This window comes from Rutidosis leptorrhynchoides, chromosome 1 (assembly GCF_046630445.1).
Source record: "Rutidosis leptorrhynchoides isolate AG116_Rl617_1_P2 chromosome 1, CSIRO_AGI_Rlap_v1, whole genome shotgun sequence".
Classification (NCBI taxonomy): domain Eukaryota; kingdom Viridiplantae; phylum Streptophyta; class Magnoliopsida; order Asterales; family Asteraceae; genus Rutidosis; species Rutidosis leptorrhynchoides.
Window position 1 is genome coordinate 404,813,422 of NC_092333.1, and position 25,438 is coordinate 404,838,859.

General features: G+C 33.5%; 1 protein-coding gene across 1 annotated transcript; it reads left to right on the forward strand.

The window, feature by feature from the left end:
- The first annotated feature begins 19,086 nt into the window (after positions 1–19,086).
- Positions 19,087–24,759, forward strand: LOC139871610 (dammarenediol II synthase-like). Its single transcript, XM_071859331.1, has 13 exons — positions 19,087–19,287; positions 19,434–19,622; positions 20,233–20,322; positions 20,487–20,681; positions 21,073–21,157; positions 22,350–22,516; positions 22,600–22,788; positions 22,872–23,228; positions 23,321–23,479; positions 23,858–23,904; positions 23,988–24,131; positions 24,217–24,559; positions 24,646–24,759. Exons 1-13 carry the CDS (start codon positions 19,087–19,089, stop codon positions 24,757–24,759), a joined length of 2,280 nt encoding a protein of 759 aa, XP_071715432.1.
- Positions 24,760–25,438: the final 679 nt, after the last annotated feature.

Here is a 25,438-nt window from a genome sequence, read left to right on the forward strand (position 1 = left end):
TATGTAAAATCCATGTTTGTGTAATAAACATTTAGTGTAAATATATATATTACATAATTAATAATATACAATAATAATATTTAATATAATAAGTTAATTATAATTAACTTATAGTTGTTATCGTAACATTATTGTTATTTTTATCTAATTAGTATTATTAGCATGAAAATGGACATATATAAATAAATTGATATATTATTAATACTAAAATTATTATAATTTGTAATATTATTAGTATTTCAATAGTATTAATATTTATAACATTAACAATAATAAATTTATAAACCACATATATATCATAAAAAATATAAACAGATATATATAAATACATATATAGATACATATAATATAGATATATAATATATATTTATATAAATGAATACAAATACAGATTTTATATTTATTTTTATTTATTCATATGATAGCAAATATATAATTACAACATGTATCTATCTTTCTGTATCTGATCTTGTCTCATGCCATTGATCTATTTACAAATCGAATCTAAGCCTAACTACACAACAAAATTTAATTAGACTTTGTAAACACACTTTATCTATTTTTTCTTCCTTTATGGTTCTGTTCAACAACCCTGTCTCCATTCAGTTGTCCATCGATCATCCCATTTTTTTTATTAAAAAGCCATTCAATTTTCCTCCATCATTAACATTAATAATTGTATAGCAGCTGCGAGTGGAAGCATTAAACAATATATTTTTTTATATTTTTTTTCTCTGCTCGTATATCTGTTTCTTTTTCATTTTATTAAGATCACGAATTTGTAATGATTTTAAAAATATAAAAATGCAGTTATGATTGAAATCACATATACAAACTATCTGCAAATTCTCAAAACCCAATTTCTAATATCGCGTTTTAATTTCGGAGTCAAAGTTAGAAATCAAAAGGTCAAACTGACAGTTCTTTGTGTAAATTCGAACTCAATTCAATGATAAAAGTTAAATTGATGATTGGGAAAGATTTTAAGAGAGATTTGAAACTTAATTCGTGTTGTAAACATGGTCTATAAAGTTCTCAATTTCAAAATCAAATATTTTTTTTTTTTACATCACGACGGCAGCAGCACCCTTTCTTTCTTTTATTTATTTTTTTTTCAATTAATCATAGTTAGACATTCTGTGATGGATACTAAATTCTAAAAGCCAAGTTTATAAGTTAGTTTATTGATTGATTTTGGATTGGGTCGTTTGTGCTTTTGAAGAAGAAGAAGAATACAGAACAGATTAGTTAGGGGTTAAATAAATATGTTTGGCTTATACTTCAGAAAAACATCACGGATCAGATGGTTAAGGGAAGTAATGGGGTAGCGAGAGGTTGGAGGTTCGAGCCCCACTGTTGGCAGTCTTTGTTTTTTTTAGCTATTTTCATCAAGGTAGCTAAATTATTATTATTATTATTATTATTATTATTATTATTATTATTATTATTATTATTATTATTATTATTATTATTATTATTATTATTATTATTATTATTATTATTATTATTATTAATATTATTGTCATTATTATTATTATTTGTTGTTATTATTAATTATTACTAATATTACTAGTATTATAACTATAATTATTATCATTATTACTAATATAGGTATAGTTATCATTTATTATTATTATCATGATATAATTATAATTACAATTATAATTATTATTATTATTATCATTGCTAATATTGGTATTATTATTATAACCACCACTAGTAGTAAAAATTATCATTTTGGTTATTATTATTATCAATATTATTATTATTATTATTATTATTATTATTATTATTATTATTATTATTATTATTATTAAAATTAGTATTGTCATTAAGGTTAAAAATTTAGTATTATTATGATTAAATCAATATTTTGTAATATTGTCGTTAATAATACAATAATTGATATTATTAAAAATTTACATTCATAAGTAGTAATGTTACTAAAAGAATCATTTTATTTGAAATTATCAGTTACCAGATTTATTAAAAAAATCTATCAATCTTAAAAGTTGTATTTTATTAAAATTAACATTTTTTTAATAGCATTACTAATATTATTATCAATATCTTTACAAACAAAATGACTAATGATATTACCAAAATAACTATTTTCAACATCATTTAAATCTAAATAATAGCATTATTATCTTTAATTTAACGAACAAATGATATTATAAAAATATATTTACTATACATAACTTAACTATAATAATATCTCTATATATAGAAATGAAAATTTAAATAATAAAACTCATTTAATTATATATATATATATATATATATATATATATATATATATATACAAATAAAATACAACACTAACAACAATATAAATATGTTCGATTACAATTACGTGTGTTAATATATATACAAATGATATAGGTTCGTGAATCCGAGGCCAACCCTGCATTGTTCAATGTCGTCATATGTATTTTTACTACAAAATACATTAGGTGAGTTTCATTTGATTCCCTTTTTTACTCTCTACATTTTTGGGGCTGAGTATACATGCAAATGTTTTATTAACTGTTTTACAATAATTATATGCGTGAGTTTCATTTGCCTTTTTACCCTTTATATTTTTGGGCTGAGAATACATGCGCAATTTTTATAAATGTTTGACGAAATAGACACAAGTAATCGAAACTACATCCTATGGTTGGATTATCGAAATCGAATATGCCCCTTTTATTAAGTCTGGTAATCTAAGAATTAGGGAACAGACCCCGTAATTGACGCGAACTCTAAAGATAGATCTATCGGGCCCAACAAGCCCCATCTAAAGTACCGGATGCTTTAGTACTTCAAAATTTATATCATGTTCGAAGGAGGATCCCGGAATGATGGGGATATTCTTACATACATATTGTGAATGTCGGTTACCAGGTGTTCAATCCATATGAATGATATTTTTGTCTCTATGCATGGGACGTATGTTTATGAGAAGTGGAAATATGAAATCTTGTGGTCTATTAAAATTATGAAATGAATATTTATGATAAACCAATGAACTCACCAACCTTTTGGTTTACACTTGAAAGCATGTTTATTCTCAGGTACGAAAGAAATATTCCGCTGTGCATTTGCTCATCTTAGAGATATTACTTAGAGTCATTCATGACATAGTTCAAAAGATGTTGCATTCGAGTCGTTGCGTTCATCAAGATTATTATTAAGTCAATTATAGTTAGTTATATTATGAAATGATTTGCATGCCGTCAACTTTCGATGTAATGAAAGATTGTCTTTTCAAAAACGAATGCAATGTTTGTAAAATGTATCATATAGAGGTCAAGTACCTCGCGATGTAATCAACTGTTGTGAATCGTTTATAATCGATATGGACTTCGTCCGGAGGGATTAGGACGGGATATGACACAAACGCCAATATGTTTAGAAACTTTGGTAAAATTTAATCATTTTTCTACGCTAATCACCCTCAATAATTTAAATTGTTACTGATTTCTTGCAAATGAGGGCATTGCAAGATCTTAAGTGTGGGAAGGGGTTAAATTCTTTCAGAATTTTAAAAATTTTTGACTTGTACACTTGGTTACCATTAAAAATACTAGTAAAGCAGTAGTTTTATTAGAATCTAGTGCTCTCTGATAATAAAGTACAGCCCTAGTCTTATATACTGACTACCCAATTCTAGTTACATTTTCAAAATTTTCAATTAAATGAACTCAAAATCATGTTTATACATATTTATGAACGATAAAACTAGGTGTTAACACCGAAATTATTGTTACCTCGGAAAGGACATAAATTGAGAAACAAACTAAAATGTTAAGAATTCATTTAAAATGGAATAGAGGACAATAAAAAGGCAAATAAAAGAAAATAAAAGCCAAGTGTGGGAAAAATTTACCAAGTTATTTTGAACATATATCACATATTTTTGTACAAATAATTGAAGATACTTTTGTTTTGGATAAAATTAACCGTTTTACCCGATTTACTGTAATATATTTGAAAGAAAAGATGGATCTACACGATGAATCAATTCCATCATTAAAAGGAAGTAAAGTCTTTCGAAAAAGACACGCGCTTTTTGATTTAGGTCATGAAGTTGTCGTCCAGACCAGCTGTAGATTGACGAAAAATCTAAAAAAGTCATCTCTAAAATCAGCAGGAAATCCACGGACCTCAGCATCAAACAGGGTCGCCAAGTGGTCAGACTTATCCTAACCATGAGAGGATCTGTCTCGTAAAATGGGGAGGACGCCGTGCAAATTAGCTGGATAAGACTAATGAACCAGATCCCCAGAAAGGATAATCTCCTTAAAGATCAAAAATCAGCTTTTAAGCCTGATATTACTCAATCCTAGAGATTGACCTTAAAGATTGAGAATTACAAACTCATGGAATTCAATGATATCTAAACTCGAGCTTGAACGAGAAAATATTTTGATCAAAATTATAAACCGATTTGTTTTCTGAAAACCCATTTTCAATGCGTTCATTACCATTGAATGTAAAATCCTAGGAATTCACCTGGAATTCATTAGGTCACCTGAACCAAATCGGGTGTCAACCGTAAGAACGATGGTTGCATAGCATGGTCAAAGACAGGACCTTGTGCCAGACCGGAAAATTATAAGGGTGAGCTTTACTATTGCTCCTACCAAGGATAGTAATTGCATCCGACACGTTATAGACCATAATTAAAAGCATGTCAGGGGACATTGCCTTAACAGTTGCTTGTTCAACGCTTTCCTTTACAACCGGACGGTAGTTTACTGAAAGGTAATATACGGAACAAGTATATTGGACGTGTTGCTTTCCTAATACAAGGTTAGCAAGTGGGTGACACAAAACCGTAAGTTTTGAGCTAAAATTTTCAAATCTGAAACCCACCAAACCCACAAAAACATTTTGCAAACACCGGTGAAGGGTTATTCCTGAAAAACTTATCTAGGGTAAAAGCTAGATTTAATTTTCAAAAGATCAAATGTTTTCATAAAGATCCAATTTCCTTAAGGATCTAAATTTTCATAGTCATGTGGGCTGTAAACCACAACGTTACTACCATTGTTTATACCGCCGTATAGAAATCACTGATGTACAAAGTGTGAAGAATAAAGAAGTGATTCTAGTATTTTTATTTCAAGACTATATTGCTTGAGGACAAGCAACGCTCAAGTGTGAGAATATTTGATAATGCTAAAAATGAACATATATTTCATAGCATTATCCCTCAAGAAAGACAAGCTTTTAGTTGCAATTGTTCTATTTACAAGTGATATTCGTTTAAATAATAAAAGGTGAAGACAAAAGACAGATTCGACGAATTGAAGACGCAAACAACCAAAAAGCTCAAAAGTACAAAATACAATCAAAGAGGTTCCAATTATTGATTAGAAGCGTCTCAAAATTACAAGAGTACAAGAAGCGAAACGCAAAATACAAGATATTAAATTGTACGCAAGGACGTTCGAAAATCCGGAACCGGGACCAAAGTCAACTCTCAACGCTCGACGCAACGGACTAAAAATTACAAGTTAACTATACACATAAATAAAATATAATATTTAAATAATTCTTATAATTATTTATATATTATATTATTATTTATAAACGTCGGCAAGAAAGAAAACAAAGATATGTGACTTCTCCCAGCTGGCCATGCGATCGCATGGCCTGGAGGCACAAAAGCCATGCGATCGCATGGCTCTGAAATCCAGCCCAGTTCCTATAAATTCAACGCGTTTTGGCCAAAATAAACACATCTTTTTCTTTCTCTCTATCATACGATATATATATATATATATATATATATATATATATATATATATATATATATATATATATATATATATATATATATATATATATATATATATATATATATATTATATTTTAATTTTAATTTTAATTTTAATTTCTAATAATAAGGGTATGTTAGCGAATGTTGTAAGGGTGTAAGTCGAAATTCTGTCCGTGTAACGCTACGCTATTTTTAATCACTGTAAGTTATGGTTAATGTTATTTTTAAATTAATGTCTTGTAGCTAAGTTATTATTATGCTTATTTAAGACGAAGTAATCAGGATATTAGGCTAAAAATATTAAGATTGGGTAATTGGGCTTTGTACCATAATTGGGGTTTGGACAAAAGAATGACACTTGTGAAAATTAGACTATGAGCTATTAATGGGCTTTATATTAACTAAATGATACCTCGTTAATTTAATATATAGACTTATAATTTGATGTATTTATATATAACCACATACGCTTGACTGGGTACGGTGGGCGGGATATCTATAAATACCAATAATTGTTCATTTTACCGGACACGGAACTGGATTAATAGTTAATAGACTTGTTGAAACAGGGGTGGATTACATTCAAGGGTAATTGGTGTAATTGTTAACAAAGTAGTAAAACCTTGGTTTACACGCAGTCGATAAGGTGTATTCATTAAACAAAGTATTAAAACCTTGTTACAATTCGAATCCCCAATTAGTTGGAATATTTGACTTCGAGAATAAGAATAATTTGGCGAAGACTTCCGCATTTTATGATTATGACTGATGGACTATTATGGACAAATCCGTATGAACATATTGAATAATCCAGGACAAAGAACAATTAACCCATGGGAATAAACTAAAAATCAACACGTCAAACATCATGATTATGGAAGTTTAAATAAGCATAATTCTTTTATTTCATATTTAATTGCACTTTTAATTATCGCACTTTTATTTATTGTCATTGTATTTAATTGCACTTTTAATTATTGTACTCTTTAATTATCGCAATTTTATTTTATCGCACTTTTATTTATCGCAATTTCATTATCGTTATTTACTTTACGCTTTAAATTAAGTTATATTTATTTTTAATATTTTACATTAGGTTTTAACTGCGACTAAAGTTTTAAAAATCGACAAACCGGCCATTAAACGGTAAAAACCCCCTTTTATAATAATAATATCACTTATATATATTTGTATTTTTATAAGTTAAACTAATATAGCGTTAAGCTTGTTTAAGTGTATCCATGTGGAACAAACCGGACTTACTAAAAACTACACTACTGTACGATTAGGTACACTGCCTATAAGTGTTGTAGCAAGGTTTAGGTATATCCATTCTATAAATAAATAAATATCTTGTGTAAAATTGTATCATATTTAATAGTATTTTGTTATAAAAATAATACTATTTTGTAGTACACCTCGCACACATCAAAGAGCAGCAGCTATACCTGACAGGATACGCCAAATCAGATTGTTGTATCATTCACTTGATCAGCAATTCTACATCAATGCATTGGAATTCAGCATTGAGGTTGGTGTGTATCTATACAACAGTGGTCAAAGGCTACATAATGATTCAGAGAAAGCTCTCTTTTATGAGGCTCTGCAGTTGGATATGGACTTAAAGCAATACTGTGATGTCATGACTACTGATGAAGGCAGACAGTTGATTGCTACAGCAATATCCCTGAACATGACGGTTAATGAGTATATTACAAGGGTTCAGCTTGAATAACAAATAAGGGATGATGCTGAATATGCTGAGAGGCTGAGGCTTAAGGAACAAGAAGACAAATTGGCTGCTGATAGACAATAAGAAGCTGAATCTTTAAAGTTAGCAAAAGCCATTGTCAAAGTTCAGGATAAGGCACTTGATGAACAGGAATCAGCTGAGAAAGTACCTACTGTAGCTCCTATAGAAACTGAACGAACATTAGAGCTATCTGATCATTACTATAGGAGCAAGTATGGTGATGTGTTGACCAGAAGATCAAATCCTAGTAAGATCATCAAAGTGCACAAAGGCACAAAAAGGGCTTTCAGTGTCAGCAGGGAAAATAATATTTATAAGAGGGTCGACTACAATGAACTAAAGTCTTTTGGGTTCAGTGAATGGATTGAGATACTGCAGTACTTCATTGATAAAGGTAAAAGTGCTCTAAAAGACACACTGAAACGTGATCTTCAAGAGCTTTTCAACAAAGCAGTCAAGTTTGAGAATGCACCAGAAGTGAATGTAGAAGAAGTTCTTTCACAGAAGCCTAAAAGAAAGAAATCTATTGGTGCTGGCCCACACAGAAGAGATCCCATCATTCTACCCTCTCAAATTCCAGTGTATGACCCTGCTGAGCTACCTTACCTATTCCCTGAAGCCTGGGCAGCCATCAAAGTAAAAGAAGAAGAGCTATCTGAAGATGAAAAAGATAAAGACAAGGATAAGGACAGATAGCCTTCTAGTGCTTAAATTGTATCTTTTGTTATTTCATATTTTATTATAATATTCTGTAATAATTGCATATACTCTGTTCTAATGAAAATGAAATGATTTTATCTTCAAAATCATATCAATTTATAAGATATAGATAACTCAGCAAAAGATCCCAAAATAAACCTAAAAGGGACAAATTTACTGCCTATTTTTCTATAGGTCCCTTAGTGCTGGCTTTAGTGTTTTCTCTTTATGTCATAGGTTTTGTCATCATCAAATAGGGGGAGATTGTTGAGTCCCTAAAATAATTAAGGATTTAATTATGACAAAATAGAATTTATCTGCACTAAAATGTTATGTGCAGCCAGCACAAGTTTGTTTATGTATAGAGAGCAGATTTCGCTATGTCAAGTATTTAGTATGCTGCCTAGTCTACCAGCACAAGGTAGACAGTATTCTTCAATTAGCACAGGATGTGTACCCAGCAATTCAAGAATATCAAGTGACTCAGCAATGAAGAACCAGCATAGCTGGAATGCAGCTTACTACACAAGACAGCTATGCTCCAATACAAACATAGTGGTTTCCTGAGTGGTCTACATCAATTGTACTATTCAACAGAAGTCAAAGACAAAGTTGAACATAAAAGGACATGTGTCGGCGGCTGACAAGTGACCTTACAAGACCACGTGGGAATGCATAAGTTTAACGCATGTGCAGGCATGTGTTATCCTTTGTTAATGCCTAGGGAACACAACATTCTATTTGTTTAATCAAATAGTGGTGCCAAACTGAATTATGGTGTTCCTGCAAATAGCTACCAAAGAGGAAAGAGGAGAGCACGCTCTCTGATGCAGTTGTCTCTACAAGTACAGACATCCTATGTACCAGTGAATAATAGAACAATTACGCGGTCAATAGGACTACTATAAATTGATGTATCTACTATTGTAACAATTAGTGGTGTGGATTTTGTTTATTTAGAGTCCAAAATGTGTAATAGCTTAGAACACCCTCTGTAGCTATACTTAGGTAAATCTTTATCAACCAACTATCATTCCGCAGAGGATAGTTGTAATTCTTTGTGATTTAATCAATAAAGAATAAACCGTTGAAAATTTACCTTTGACTATATTTAATTTAATTGCTTGAATACTAAATTGTCTAAACTGCTTAAGTTGATTAAAGAAGAATTGTATTCACCCCCCCCCCCCTCTACAATACTCCTGTTGTTTATCAAGGGACCAACATAGATTATATATGTATATGTATAATTATTGCATTCACTAAGCTTTATGCTTACCTCTCTCGTTGTTTGCCTTTTTATAGGTATCGTTGATGCGGAGTTACCTAGTTGCTAGACTAGGGTTGATAGATGTTGCTTAAGCTTGGACGATTAGCTTTTGGATATTTAGATGCGGATTGGGGATGTGGTAGTCCCCGGAATTATGCTCTTGGTATCGGGTTGGGTTATTGAGTCTTAACCCGGTTTGTAGTGTAAATGGGTCGTAATTACCCACTTGTTGTGTAACGGGTCAAAAGGCATCGATTTGTACGTTTTGGATTTAGTCACATAAACATGTATTTTGTTGTATATTGGGCATGTTAAAACTATCGTTAAACGGATCTTGCATTTTGAGGTATTTAACTTTATGTAACTTAAAAAAAATTGTGCTTCATTTTTGGTAAACGGATTTGGGTTGTTTCAACATCAGAAACCCTAATTTTTAAATTTGTGTTCTAATTCTTGTGTTTGCGAAATCTTATGTATTTTTCAGATCAAAGATGTCTGGAAATCCTGCTTCAACTGTTCCAACTGCTGAGGGTACCTGCTCTGGTTCCGGTAAACAAAGAGCTGGTTCTGAGAAAAGATCGAAACCTAAGTGTGTGACCAAGTCTCGATCTAAGAAAGCTACTGAGCACAACAACGAGCTTCAGATTGGCGGCAACAACAAGATACGGGTTAATCTAAACAAGTCTGATTACTTGGCCGACAATCACGACATTATGGACTTTCTGACAAGGTCCCAAATCTACAAGGCTATTTCGTATGACGTGTCTTCATACATCTCTCACCATCGTGACTTCTGGAAATACACTACACTTTCAAAGACGATGGAAAGTGATCATCGGGTTGATGTCAATATGAGTAAGGTGCAAGAGAAGCCCATTGTTGTTACTGAGGAGCATATCAGGAGATTGTGGGACTTTAATGACTCTGCTGAGATGCGCAGCAAGTTGAATATGGGTCTGGTTAAGGGTTATCTTCAGAGGTGCAAGTATACTAGAGACATCACCAAGTCTAAGGTGCTGAAGTCGGGATTCTGTCCGACGTTTAGAATTCTCCGGCATGATCTTTGACTACATGGTGGAGAACATGAAGTACAAATCTGATCCTTATTTGCTATATCCATGCTTCCTTCAGCTCATTATCAACTCTCAACACGATGAGCTTGTTAAGGAGGATCATGATCTCATCAAGCTGAACATTATGACCGATGAGGTCGTGAGACGCATAATATTCTATAAGGGAAATTCCGCTCCTCCGAACCATCCGTTGTTTGGACATCTGCCGAAAGCCGATTATGTGGTAGAAATTCGAGGATGTAGAGGAATGAGGATAGTGATTCTGGCACAGAGGATGTTGCTCCGATTTTAACTGATTTGGAAGAAGAAGAAGGTGATCAAGGAGCGAGTTCTTACTCAGCTCGGACTGTTTATGATATTGACAACTTTAACTTGAATGATGACGTACTGGTTAACGAAAGTGGAGATATTTTGTTGTCATTGAGGAGAAGAGAGGTTGCCGATGATGAACCAATAAGGGTTAGATTGAAGTGGACAAGATTCAATGTTCAGAAAAGGACCGACGTGTCTTCATCCGGTGCTGTTGATCCTAACATTCAATCATCTACACTGAGACCTGAGGTTCAGCCTACTCAAACCCCACAAGCAACTCCAGTTCAACAAACTCAACAACAGACATAACAAGTTCAACCACCACCAGCTGTTACCACTCAGGCTGGCAGCTCGACAACTCTTTCTATTCCGTAACTGAACAATTCTGATTTGGTGAGCCTTCAGGCTACTGTGCCGAGTCTTGTGAATAAGTATGAAAAGATAAAGACTCAGAATAAGGAGAAGAATAAGGTGGTTGGTGATTTGGAAGCTAAGGTGAATTCTTTGACTACTGAACTTGAGAAGTCGAGGAAGGAGGATGCTGATTTGAAAGCTCTCACTAAGAAACAAGCTAAGATAATCAAACGCATGGATCATCGTGATCGTAGATTTAAGAATAAGCTGGAGGCAGATCATCAAGATGGTACTATCCTTCAAAAGACTGAGCACATTGGTGATGATCTGGTCTCCACTGAAAGTGAATTCTCCTCGGACTCGTCTTATGATGATCTTGAGAACGTAAGTCAAATTCAGGAGGTACATTTCCCTAAACCTCTATCTGTTGATATTCATAAGTTAACATATTTTCTGGAAAATCAAGGTACAGTGATCAACTCGCTTAACTATGATGTCGAAGAGTGAGAAAATGTACATACGATGAGTGATGAGGAGGTAGCTAGAATGTTTGGTTTAGAGGTAGAGCACTTGATTGCTTGCGAGAGAACTCCTAATACCGTGGGAACACGTGAACATAGTGTAACACCCGCATTTTGGGCCTAGATGAAATGACCATTGTACCCTGGGGTAGGGCGTAATTAGTGATTTTTAATAATTATATGTTTATAATTATTTGGTTATTTAGTTGAGACCAGTTTGTGACAAGGGTCACAGAACAGGTTCGTTTGTTGAATTTGGACTCCTTTAGGGCCTCCTAACGATGTACGAAAGATATTAGATAACTGGTAAATACCCGTGTGTTATGAGGTATGGGTTTATAACCCATTTATATGTATTTTCTGGACACTTCTTGATCATTTTCCTAATTGAAAAAATATACACACCGTACCTAAACTCTTTCACCTTGAAACCCTAACTTGATCCAAGCCTGAAATTGGTTTGTGGAGCTTTAGGAACTGATTTATATCATCTTTGTAATCATCAAACCAGGTTAGCATGCTTGAATCATTGCTTGAATCTTGTGTAAATTGGGTTTTTGTGTTCTTGAGCAAAAGTGTGATTTTTAGCTTGAATCTTCATGAATTGTGTTAGTTATGCTTAATTGATGTTAGAAATAGGTTGTATATATGTTTAGTAACTTTCTTGTGCTTAAAATTTGGTCAAAAACACTTAGAAATCGAGTTTTTGGGGAAGAAATCACAAAATCAGCGAAATTGGTTCGAAACCCAGTTTGCTACAGTACTCCCGAGTTGCTACAGTACTCCCGAGTTGCTACAGTACCGAGTTGCTACAGTATCACTATTTGCTACAGTGTAACTATTTGCTACAGCACCACTATTTGCTACAGTGCCGAGTTGCTACAGTACCTCGAGTTGCTACAGTACCCGAGTTGCTACAGTACCCGAGTTGCTACAGTGTCACTATTTGCTACAGTACCTTTTATGAAATTGAAACGGGCGTAACTTTCAAAACATAACTCCGTTTTTGATGAATAAACTATCGTTAGAATCGTAATAAAGAATACTTTTCAATGGTGAACTTTTAAGAAAATAGATCAAACTGTTTTTGGGTCGGAAAAGGAGTTTTAGTGTGTATGTCGTGTTTTGCACGCACCTGTATGCCATTATTGAATGGAGTCATGATGTAGACTCATAAAATTATGAATATATGGTGTTATGACCTAGTTTATAGTATGATTTGATTATACTATTGATTGAGATATGTATATTGACTTCGTTGTGTTGTTCTCAGGTGATAAGAACAAGGAAGAAGCTCAGAAGTAAGATAACTGAGCTGTAGCTGGTAATCGGTGAGTGGGATTATCTCCGGGTGTAGTGTACAGTAGCAAGTTATGCTACTATGTTATACTATTATAGTTGCTATGCTTAGTAGATATGTTGTAATAATGATCATCGTAGAGTTGCCATGCTAGTCGTAGGAACAGTTGTTCGTAGTGATAGTTGCTTAACAGTTGTGTGCACAAGTTGTAGTTGCCTGTTGGAACCTATTGTTGTTAGGTTCAGCTCAGAGAGGTCAACCTTGTTGTGGTTGGGTCCAGTTGGCTACTGTTTGTTGAGTATAGTGCTGAATGACGCATCACCTGCGTGTGGATTTACTATACTGGGGATTCAGTAGTAAGGACTTTCGGTAGATGCTAGACTGATCAGCTAGTGGTCGTGTGCTCGTACAAGCCACCGAGTCTCTAGTTGGAGCATAGTTGCTAACTGATTGTTGCCAGTTGATAGTTGCTAGTTATTAGTTGTCAGTTGCCTGTTATGGATTGTTGTAGTTGCTGTAGTTGTACAAGTTGGTACTGTATGCTAGATCTATTAGATGATTCCATTCACTTAGCCTCGTGCTAACCCCCCTCACCTCCTCCCTTGCAGGTTTTCGATCTTAGTGCTGGTATGGACGGGAGTTGGGTTGACGATATGTTTGACAAGACGAACTCTGATGTCTTAACTTTTATAAATATGTAACTAGTTGTTTAACGTAACACCGGTTGTTTGTAATAAGTAACTAGCTAATGATTTGTGATAATCATGTTCGTAATTAACTAAGGGTATTTATGTGAATTAAGACTTCCGCTGTGATTTAAAAAAAAAAAGCAAGGTGTTTCACATAGACATAAAGGTGATGATAGTGTTGAGGAAGTCATCATTGAAGATGCTTCTGATGATGAGGGTTCTGTAAATGAGGCTGGTGAGGAAGACTTACCGGAGTTTGCTGATCTATTTAGACAACGGAATGATGATGTTTTGAATAGGAAAGTTGATGAAAAGCGAACTGCTGAGGAGGGTGAGTCTTCTGGTGTAAATAAGGATGGTGAGAATCTTGATACAATGAATAAACAAAAGAATCAAGAATGGAGGGAATATCAGAAAAATACCAAGTCCTAGTTTAACAAAGGTGGCCGAAGTATAAGTTGTTTTATGATAGAACGGGAAAAGGGACAGGTGGTAAGATTTTCAGCTGGGCATTCTTCAAGGATTTGAATTGTTTGCGGTGATAAGGGAAAACGGAGTTGACTACTTCAAACACGCTGTTGATTTCAAAACCCTACCGTATTTTGAGATGATGGAAATTGCTCGCTTACCTTTGTTGTACTGGGAAAACGATGGATGGGTTGAGTAGATGCAGTTCAACATTAAGAAAGAGTTCAAGTGTGGCTGGTCAGTTTTACCTCCATAGTTTTCGAAAATCTCGTATAGAACTGATAAAGAAACTGGTAGGAGGGTTAAGGTTGTTAAGTATAAACGTGCGAAGACGATTAATTTTGCTCCTGTTCGCAAGATGCCACAAAACTTCGGTAAAAGGTTTAAGTGGTGGTATTATGACGGGCAAACCGAGGAGGCTGTTATTCTGTTAGAATATGGGGGTGATTTGGACCAGATTAGGATTTTCAATCCAAGGTGGATCAGAAACTTATGCAGGGCTGATATCAAGGTGTTGGGTCGACACCCTATCTTTCACGAGTTGTAGAACATGGAACATGTCATCCAATTCAACAGGGCTGTTCGTACTTGTATGCATATGATCTCTGCACTTAATGTTTCACTTTAATTTTTGAACTTGTGAACTTTGGACTTGAACGTTTGTTTAATTTCAATTTGGTTGTGATAACTAGACATGAATGTTTGAACTATTTGTTATCTGAATCTTTTGAATGCGTGTTTATTGCAGGTTAATGTTGATTTTATTGTTTAGATAATGAACTGGGTCCTATTGGGAGTTTGTTGGTGCATAATATTAGTCTCAATTCATTATAAGTGTTACGTTGTGGTAATATACGGTATGTAATAGTGTACGATTTAATATACGTTTAGTGTTACGTTGTTGATTTTATAAGTGTTTATAAGTGTTTGATCAAACTGTAGTACGTGTTATGGTGGGCCTGTTTGTGATCATTAATCTCTTCTAACAAATGCACGACATCAATAAGATTGTAAGTAAGATTTTTACTGGTATCATGACATGTCTAACTCGCAACTACATTAAAAGTGTAGTTTGTTATACCAAGAAGATGAAAGGAAACAAATTCCTCCACTCAGTCACAAGTATCTCATATTCATGCTACCTTAAAAATCCTCTTTATTTTTTGTTTCTTAGACATTTCCATATACAACAACTGGATGTGATAGTTGAAAATAGCCCAAACCGACCCTCTTTACCTGTTTAGCATCACCATTTCATTGGCGAAAAAAGTAACAAGGGGAAGAAGTTAAAATGTTCATCAAGATTTCCTAAACCTAAAGTTTCCTAGCATAACTTGAATTTATTGCTTTTCAAGTTATTTTAACTTGTGTCGTTAAATGTTGCATGATTATCGTTTCAAGTTTTTTATGCATGTGTTTTCTTTTTAAAAAGTTTTATTCAATATATTTATTATTCATTTTTCATACTTATCATTCAAAAAACTGTACTCCTTTACTCTTATTCTAATAGTTCACTTTTACTTTTTAGTCTAACCCAAATTAATATTCTATTTTTATAAATAGACAAAAAAAAAAATATTTTATATATATTTTATTCTTACTTTTCAATTAATAAATCAATCCCAAATCAATAGTTCGGTATTTCTTTTAGACGATACCAAATTAATAGTTTATCTTCATAAATTAGCTCCTTCCAGCCCATTAAAAGTATACAATTACTTTTTGCACATATTTTTAAGAAATTTCACTAATTTAATTCCCCACCAATTATAAATATTCTCTCTCTAGAATAACATCTTCTCATTGATTGAAACACAAAATAGACACTTGAAATGAGACATCTCAAAATGAAAATATGTACACTTGTAGTGAGATGGAGGTAGTAAATTTACATATGGACTCTTTTAAAATAATAAGTTTAATCTTTTTTTTTTTTTTTTTTTTTTTTTTTTTTGAAAGGCAAGAAATTTTATTGAACAAGAAGAAATACAAAGATTGGATGATCACCATCCAAAGTACAAGAGAGTTACACGGGATAATCTAGGGTTGCAAAGAAAGCAACCCCAATGAAATCAAGCTAGATTGTAAAGTACATACTAGGATTATTAAACCAAATGAACCAATCTAATTTTATTCCTTTTAGTCTTTGCGAGATCCATTCAAAGGATTTGGATTGAATTTCAATTAGAGCACTCGGGGCATTCCACATTTTGCCACGAAACACCATATTATTTCGATTCTTCCAAATGAAGTAAGCACAAACCCATTCTACCGCTTGCCAAATCAACTTTCCACGACTTGTCATATCGGTTAAGGCAATCCCTCGAAGAATTTCATTGGAGCTGAGATTCGAGAAGTTACCAAGCCCCCACCATTCGAATACCCGGTTCCATACTTCCATTGAGAATTTGCAAAATATTAAAGCATGATCAATTGTTTCCAAATCATCATCACAAAGGGGACATCTAACCGTATGCAAATCGATACCTCTTTTGTCAAGTTCCGTTCTAACGGGGATACGCTTTTTGATTATCCGCCACGAGAGTATTTCGAGTTTTTTTTGGGACCAAATTGTTTCGATAAGTTTCAATAATATTGGTACCAATATTAAGAAATTGTTCATCTGCAAGTATCGATAGTTTCTTGACCGTGAACTTGTTATTACTCGACAAATTCCATAACCATGAGTCTTTCCTGTTGACGTGAAAAGTTGCACCAGAAACCAAAGCATCAAGCGAAGATAGTTCACCCTGTGTTCGACCAGATGGGCTGCGAATCCAATCCCAGGAAGCCGACAACTGTCCGGAACTGTTTGCGAGCAATCGATCTCCAACCGTAGCATGTTTTGATCTTTCAAGCCTGTACAATCTTGGATACTTGTCACATAGTCTACAATTTCCAATCCAAACTTCGTTCCAGAATGATGTAGAGAGCCCGTCACCCACTGATTTCACGAAGGAGTTACTAAAATGAATGTTTAAATCATCCAGTGCTTTGCCTGCCAAAATAATGTTAGACCAAGTGCTAAGAGTCGGAGAGTGAGACAAGTCACTCCCCGCCAACAAGCCACCACATGAACCGTAAATGCTACGAATGATTTTGACCCAAAGTGAGTCGGTTTCAGTTTTGAACCTCCACCACCACTTCCCAAGTAAGGCAAGATTTTTACATTTCAGAGAACCAATATTTAACCCCCCGTTCCCATATGAAGCAATTACATTGTCCCATTTAACCCAGTTAATTTTAGAACCCGACCCCGACCTTCCCCAAAAAAAAGAACGTCTCACACTTTCAAGGATATTTAACACTCGAACCGGGGCACGAAAGAGAGAGAAATAATACAATGGGAGACTAGAGAGCACCGATTTGATTAGAACCAATCGTCCACCAAAAGACATCGTTCTCATTTTCCAACTTGAGAGCCTACTCTTAAATTTTTCAATGACCACTTTCCAATCTTTTTCTCTTTTCATATTAGACCCAATCGGTAGTCCGAGGTAGGTGAATGGAAATTGACCTACTTGGCACCCAATATGATTTGCAACGACGTTTAGCTCACCAGGAGTAACCCCAACCCCATACAAACAACTTTTGTGAAAGTTAACTCTTAAACCAGAAGCAAGCTCGAAACATTTAAGTAGGTTTTGGAGATTGAGTGCGTTCTCCCGATTCCATTCACCAATAAAAATGGTGTCATCCGCGTATTGTAAATGAGATAATAGAACTTTGTCCTTACCGACTTCGATGCCATTAAACAGACCTCTTTCCAAGGCCGCTTTTGCCATAATGTTCAACCCTTCGGCCGCGAGGATGAATAAAAATGGTGATAACGGGTCACCTTGTCTAACACCTCTTTCCAACGAGAACTCCTTTGTAGGTGACCCATTAACAAGAATAGATAGTGATGCCGAGCTAAGACAAGCATATATCCATTTCCGCCATTTTGAACCGAATCCCATACTTCTCATTACTTCCAGTAGAAATTCCCAATTGAGGCAATCAAACGCCTTCTCAAAATCCACTTTAAAGACTAAACCCTTTTGCCGATTTTTTTTGATGAAGTCAATGCTTTCGTTTACAATAAGTGCACCATCAAGTATGAAGCGGCCTTTCAAGAAAGCACTTTGTTCCATTCCCACAAGTGAAGGCAATATTCTTCTAAGTCGATTCGAAAGTATTTTAGCAATTATTTTGTAATAACTACCGATGAGACTTATAGGACGAAAATCACCAAGGTTAATAAGTTTAATCTTATGTAGCCATAATTCATGCATCTAAAACTATTAAGTTTAAAATTAAAATGTGACGAGTTTGTCATGTCATATTTGTGACCAGTGTTGAACAAAGATCAAAACTAATCCTGATCACTTTTTTGTAAGTTATTTTATTTTGACCCGTTAAGAGTTGATTGAATCAAGACTTTTTGAAAATAAATTGGTTGAAATTATTACTTCGGTATCTATATTTTGTACATAAAAGATACTGTAAAAAGAAGAAGTTAATTAGAATAGTTCATCCTGTCACAAAATTATTCACCTTATTAACAATGTTTACCTTAAGTAACTTACTTAAATATCTTTATACTCCTGAATTTATCATCATTTGTTATTTTTAATTATTTATTCCTTAAATAAATTTAGTTAAAATTACTTGAATATAACGATAAACCTAATTATATTTCAATAATGTTATATACTCCATATTCAACAAAACTTAATGAGAGTTTTATTTTTTTGGACATAATCACATGTGAATAAATAGTAAATTTCCGTACTCATTATATTATTACTAGTACTTCTAGACTTGATGCTGCCTATAAAGTGACATTTTTCATCCTTCAAACGATTCATTAGCAAACAAATAATTCTATTATTATGTGGAAGTTGAAGATAGCAGAAGGCAACGATCCTTACTTATTTAGCACCAACAACTTCGTTGGACGCCAAACATGGGAGTTCGATCCCAATGCTGGTACCATCGAAGAAAAACAACAAGTCGAAAATGCTCGTCAATGTTTCTTGAATAGGCAAAAGCAAGGTTTTCAAGCACCTGGTGATTTGCTAATGCGAATGCAGGTCATGACAATATATTTTATATTATAGCTTCTTGTTTTTTTACTTTTTAAGGAAAAATAGCCTAACTCAATCAATATTCAGGCCAGTTAAGTATAATAACATGTTTAATACGGTGTGCTAATTAATTATCTATATATGGTGTATAGTTAATCAAGGAGAACAGAGTTGATGTACTAAGCAAACAACCAGCACGATTAAAAGAAGACGAGAATGTGAATTATGAAGCAGTTACCACAGCAGTGAAAAAAGCAGTTAGATATCTACGTGCCATTCAAGCAAAAGATGGTCATTGGCCGGCTGGACACGCCGGTCCTTTGTTCTTAACTCCACCCCTTGTATGCAATTATATCTAAGTAGTTTAATCAAGAGTAAATATATCAAAAGGTAATATAAAAGACTAATTTTTTAATAAAGTAAATATCACTTTTATCATCGCTTATAAAAAGTTTTGATTTCTATTTAGTGTATAAAATATTCATAATTTGAAGAAGTTGCAACTGACTTAACATGTAGTTTGGTCATCCATGTTGTTGCCACACCATCAAATATGATTACGTCAGCAGAAGGTTTGATGTAGTGGCAACCACATCATCAACTCTTTTGACATCCATCGGATGTACCACGTCATAATATTTGATAAAGTGTCAGCCACGTACATATTATCTCAATTGCAACATTCTTATTATATGAATTCTTTATGCGTACTAAATTGGAATCAAAGTCGTTATGGGAATAATAATGATGTTATTAGTTATTACCTTTATTGAAAATTTCGGTCAGTACATTTTTAGATTATTTCTTCTCTGAATTAACAAACAGGTGTATATAGACCTACATAATAATTTTTATCTCCAAAGGATTGATAATTATCGAAACACCATGCATGTTTTATTATAACTAACAAAATTTGAAGTCTTAAAAATAAGAATACACTTGATGATGCAGATTATTGTTCTATACATCAGTGGAGCCATCGATACGCATCTATCACTACAACATAAGAAAGAGATGAAACGTTATATCTACAACCACCAAGTAAGACATATCATTTTTTCATTGAATCATATGTTTCTACATTCATTAGATGTGATCAATCTTACCACGATCTGTCTATAAATTTGAGTCCTTTGAGTTTCACTTGATTTTTTCTTAAGTCAACAATTCTATATAGACCTTAAATAAGATGTTGATGCTTTTAGAATGAAGATGGAGGATGGGGATTCCATATTGAGGGACATAGCACCATGATGGGATCTGCATTGAACTACGTAGCCTTAAGACTGTTAGGAGAAGGACCAGATGAAAAAAATGGTGCGATAGCTCGAGGAAGAAAGTGGATACTTGACCATGGTGGTGCAACTTCTATTCCATCTTGGGGCAAAACTTATCTGTCGGTAAATCTCAACCTATATTCATGTGACATGGTATATAAACAAGTAAACATATAAGGTTTTTCTGTTCAGATACCCGTAAAAAAGAAGTTATTTTACACAGATGTATGCACACTAGATATAGCATAATTATCATGTGATTATTTCTGACGTTTTTCACAAGCCACCCCTAGATATGTTATTAAGGAGCACATGAATTGAATTATCCCGTGTTCTGACCCTTGTCCTTGACCGCCCCTATATATGCTGCTAATGAGGTTTGAATTGGTGACCTCTTGCAAATATATTAGCGCCCCAACCACAAGGGTGTTTTGGGATGGTTTGACATAGTACGAACTTACTTAATAATTCGCTTTGTAGACTAGTTTATTTCATATCAGTTTAATTCATGTAGGTTTTAGGAGTGTACGAATGGAAAGGATGCAACCCAATGCCACCAGAATTCTGGATTTTTCCTGAAGCATTTCCATTTCATCCAGGTACATAATTAAGCATCTATTTTCTCCTAAACCTTTAACTCACGGATTCGAGCTCTAATCTAATAGTTAGAATATGAAACTTTGCAGATAGTTTCAAGTGATGAATCCTAACATATCTGCGTTTTTAATTTTCGTCATAGACTTGATTTTGTGAGATACATCTACCATATTCACCTAATTTTGCACGCACTATTGCTTTGCCCATTTGAAATAGAACATCACTCAAATTACCCCACCTTTAGTCATCATCAACAATTTATTAAGCCATTTTTTATTTCTTTACATCTGCTTATACATGTTCTTCATTTTTTTATGAAATCGAGATCAGAGTCTTCTCCAAGTTTAATGTACTTTAGGCGCATATGGTAGATGAGTTCAATCCGTATACAGATTGAGTTCAACCTGTACACAGATTGAGTTCAGTCTGTACACAGATTAAGTTCAGTTTGTAAATAAATTGAACTCAATCTGTATACAGCATATTTTTTATAGATTAAAAAAAGTTTCACTCTGTACACAGATTGAGTTTAGTCTATACACAGACTGAGTTTAATCTATATGCGGGTTGAAAAAAATTATATATAAAAAATATGAAAAAAAAAGTTTACAGACTGAAGTTCAGTCTATGGAGGTAATAGGTGCATATATGGGAAACTGAATATGGTGCTGTTATACATATAAGCTTATATGACAAACACTTTCAAATCACTTTGTTTTAATGTTTTTTGTGTAAATATGTTTTGTAGTACGTTAGTGAATCATAAACAAAGCAAAACCAATGTTCTTTTGAAGTTTGATTCATAAAGCTTACAACTAAGAGTGACATCTTATTTAAAGTGAAATATTATTTACTAATAAAGCTCGCGAAAAAATGATGTACAACATGGATAAACTTGAATTTTGTTGTTTCAAATCAAAGTTTAATCTTGCAAAATGTTATACAAGAGTCGAAATGAATAATATTTTACACGAAAAACATCAAAACAAAGTGATTTGAAGGTGTTTGTCATATAAGCTTATATGTACAACGCCACCATATTCACTTTCTCCATATATATATATATATATATATATATATATATATATATATATATATATATATATATATATATATATATATATATATATATATATACATACACACACACACACGTTACCCTAATCTGATGAATTTTCCTGATTCGTATTGTAGCAAAAATGTGGTGCTATTGTCGGACGGCGTATATGCCCATGTCATATTTATATGGCAAAAAATATCATGGTGCGATAACAGATCTCGTTCTTCATCTAAGGAAAGAGATTCACACTATTCCTTATGACAAGATAAATTGGAATAAACAGAGACATAATTGTTGTAAGGTAGTTACATAAATAACTTTTAAGTATTACATGCATATACAAAATATTTACCTATTAGCATGGCTTTTTATGTTTCGAAATAGGAGGATCTCTTTTACCTTCACTCAAGAATCCAAGATATGATATGGGATGGCCTTCATTATTTCAGTGAATCGCTCTTCAAGTATTGGCCTTTCACCAAACTAAGAGAAAAAGCACTCAAAAGAACAATTGAGTTGATTCGCTATAGCGCTCACGAGAGTAGATACATTACCATGGCATGTGTCGAAAAGGTAATATATCAATTTAATCTCAAGTAACATAAATGTGACTGATTTATGATTACCATGTAAATCAATTTTGCATTTGTATATAGTGTTTGCAAATGATGTGTTGGTGGGCAGAGAACCCAAATGGAGAAGAGTTCAAGCATCATCTAGCTAGAGTGCCTGATTTCTTATGGTTAGCTGAAGATGGGATGACAATGCAAACATTTGGTAGTCAATTATGGGATTGTACATTGATAACACAATCAATAATCTCAAGTAATATGCCCGAAGAATATGGTGATTCACTTAAAAAAGCCAATTTCTATCTCAAAGAATCTCAAATCCAAAACAATCCAATAGGAGATTATAGCAAAATGTTTCGACAATTTAGTAAAGGGACATGGGCGTTTAGTGACCAAGATCATGGTTGGCCTGTCTCAGATTGCACTGCCGAAGCGCTAAAGGTAATATATCATAATGATGGTTTTTATGTATTAAGTATTAGATCCTTCATAGAAAATAGTTGTTCTCATTGTAAGCAAAATATTCCTTGCAGTGCCTTCTCTTACTATCTCAAATGCCGGATGAAATTACCGGAGAAAAAGCTAATATGGAGCGATTCTACGAAGTTATTACTTTTCTTTTTCACGTACAATCTTCTACAAGCGGAGGTTTTGCAATTTGGGAAACCCCTATTCCACAACCATATTTAGAGGTACGTACAATAAGTTTATGATTTTCTAGCTAGAGGTCGAATTTCAAACTTTAAAAGAGAATTTATTTGGTGCGAATTCATATCCCACATCGGATACCTAGTTAACGCAAACGTCATATTAATTGTCTCCAATAAAAAGTACAGTTTAAGAAATGTCATATTACATTGTAATTTTTATTACTTTACAATATAATCTTACTTTTTATCTTACATGTATAAAGTAAGGGTATAATTGAACTTTAACTTGTTTTTCTTATATTTTTATAGAAATGGACAACTAAATTAAGACATCTCAAAATGAAATATTGGATAATTAATTAAGGACGGAGGGAGTAAATTAATAAATGTTACCTAATTTATACTTCAACTTATTTGCAGAAGTTGAATCCATCGGAGGTGTTTGCTGACATTGTTCTTGAAAAAGAGTATGTAATACATGATGTGAAGTTTTTTTGTAAGGGACGTCACTGTAGGTGCTAACACTGATTACCATGAATAATTTAATCAGGCATGTTGAGAACACTGCGTCGATACTCCAAACTCTACTAGCCTTCAAACATTTACACCCAACACATCGGGCGAAAGAAATAGATAATTCTGTGTCAAATGCAGTGCGATTTCTCGAAAACAGACAGTTCCCTAACGGCTCATGGTAAACCTTTATATATCTTAGCACGCGCTATGATTAAAATACAGAATCGTCATAATTGATAATTTCATGAAACTTAACTCTTTAGGTATGGCTACTGGGGAATATGTTTTATATATGGCACGTGCTTTGCATTAGGAGGCTTAGAAGCAGCAGGAAAAACATATAACAACAGTCAAACCGTTCGTAAAGGAGTCAAGTTTCTTTTGTCGACGCAAAATGAAGAGGGTGGATGGGGTGAAAGTTACAAGTCTTGCACTAGCGAAGTATACACACCGTTGATCGGGAATCGAACAAACATAACTCAAACTGCGTGGGCCATGCTTGGTCTTATGTCGGGTGGACAGGCTGAAAGAGATCCAACACCCTTACATAAAGCAGCAAAATTATTGATTAATGCTCAAATGGAAGATGGTGATTTTCCTCAACAGGTTATTTTAGATATAATCTGAATTATCTTTAACTTAGTTGATGATTAGATTGTTTTAATAGAAAGTTAATCGAGATTTTCATTCAGGAGTTTACTGGAGCTTCTTTGAGGAATTGTATGTTGCATTATCCGATGTACAGAAACACGTTCACGTTACGTGCACTTGCAGAATATCGAAAACGACTTTGGAGTATCAACTAAAGTCATAAGGTTCATGAAATCAATCTCGAATGTGTGCAACTTTAATTAGAAGATAAAGTCTTACTAAAGTCATAGGGTTTTATTGTAATTCAACTCTAGCCATATCATGTATTAATAAATGTGACAACTCTCTGGTTTCATCTTTGGTTTCCTAACTTATTAGAGTTAATGAGATTTTTTATTTTTTCACGAAAAAACTATAGACTTTGATCACTAATATAGGGAGTTTCATTAAATAAATGAAACCCCTGAAACGTAGAAACCCAACAAGAAAACTATTGAGTTCAAACGAACGATAATCTAATAAGAACTCACAACACAAAATTACATCCATATGCGAGATCGAAGCACCACTAAGACAAAAAACAACTCGATCAACTGAAAGCTATCAAAAGAGGGTAACTAATACAGAAAACGAAAAACATATTAGAAACCATTAAGTCAAGCCCGGCTACAACCGAGAATCAACCAATAAACGAGATCAAATATCCTTAATAAATTTGAAAAATGTATCCAACTCCTGCCCTTGAGTTGATCTTAGCAGTGTCAACCTTATCAACTCCCAACATGTTATTCTTATTCTATCATCTTTTCGAGTTGATTGATCATATATGTAAAATTTTTGGAACAACGCACGCACACACTCATTGAATTGTTCACGACGGAACTCGAACTCACA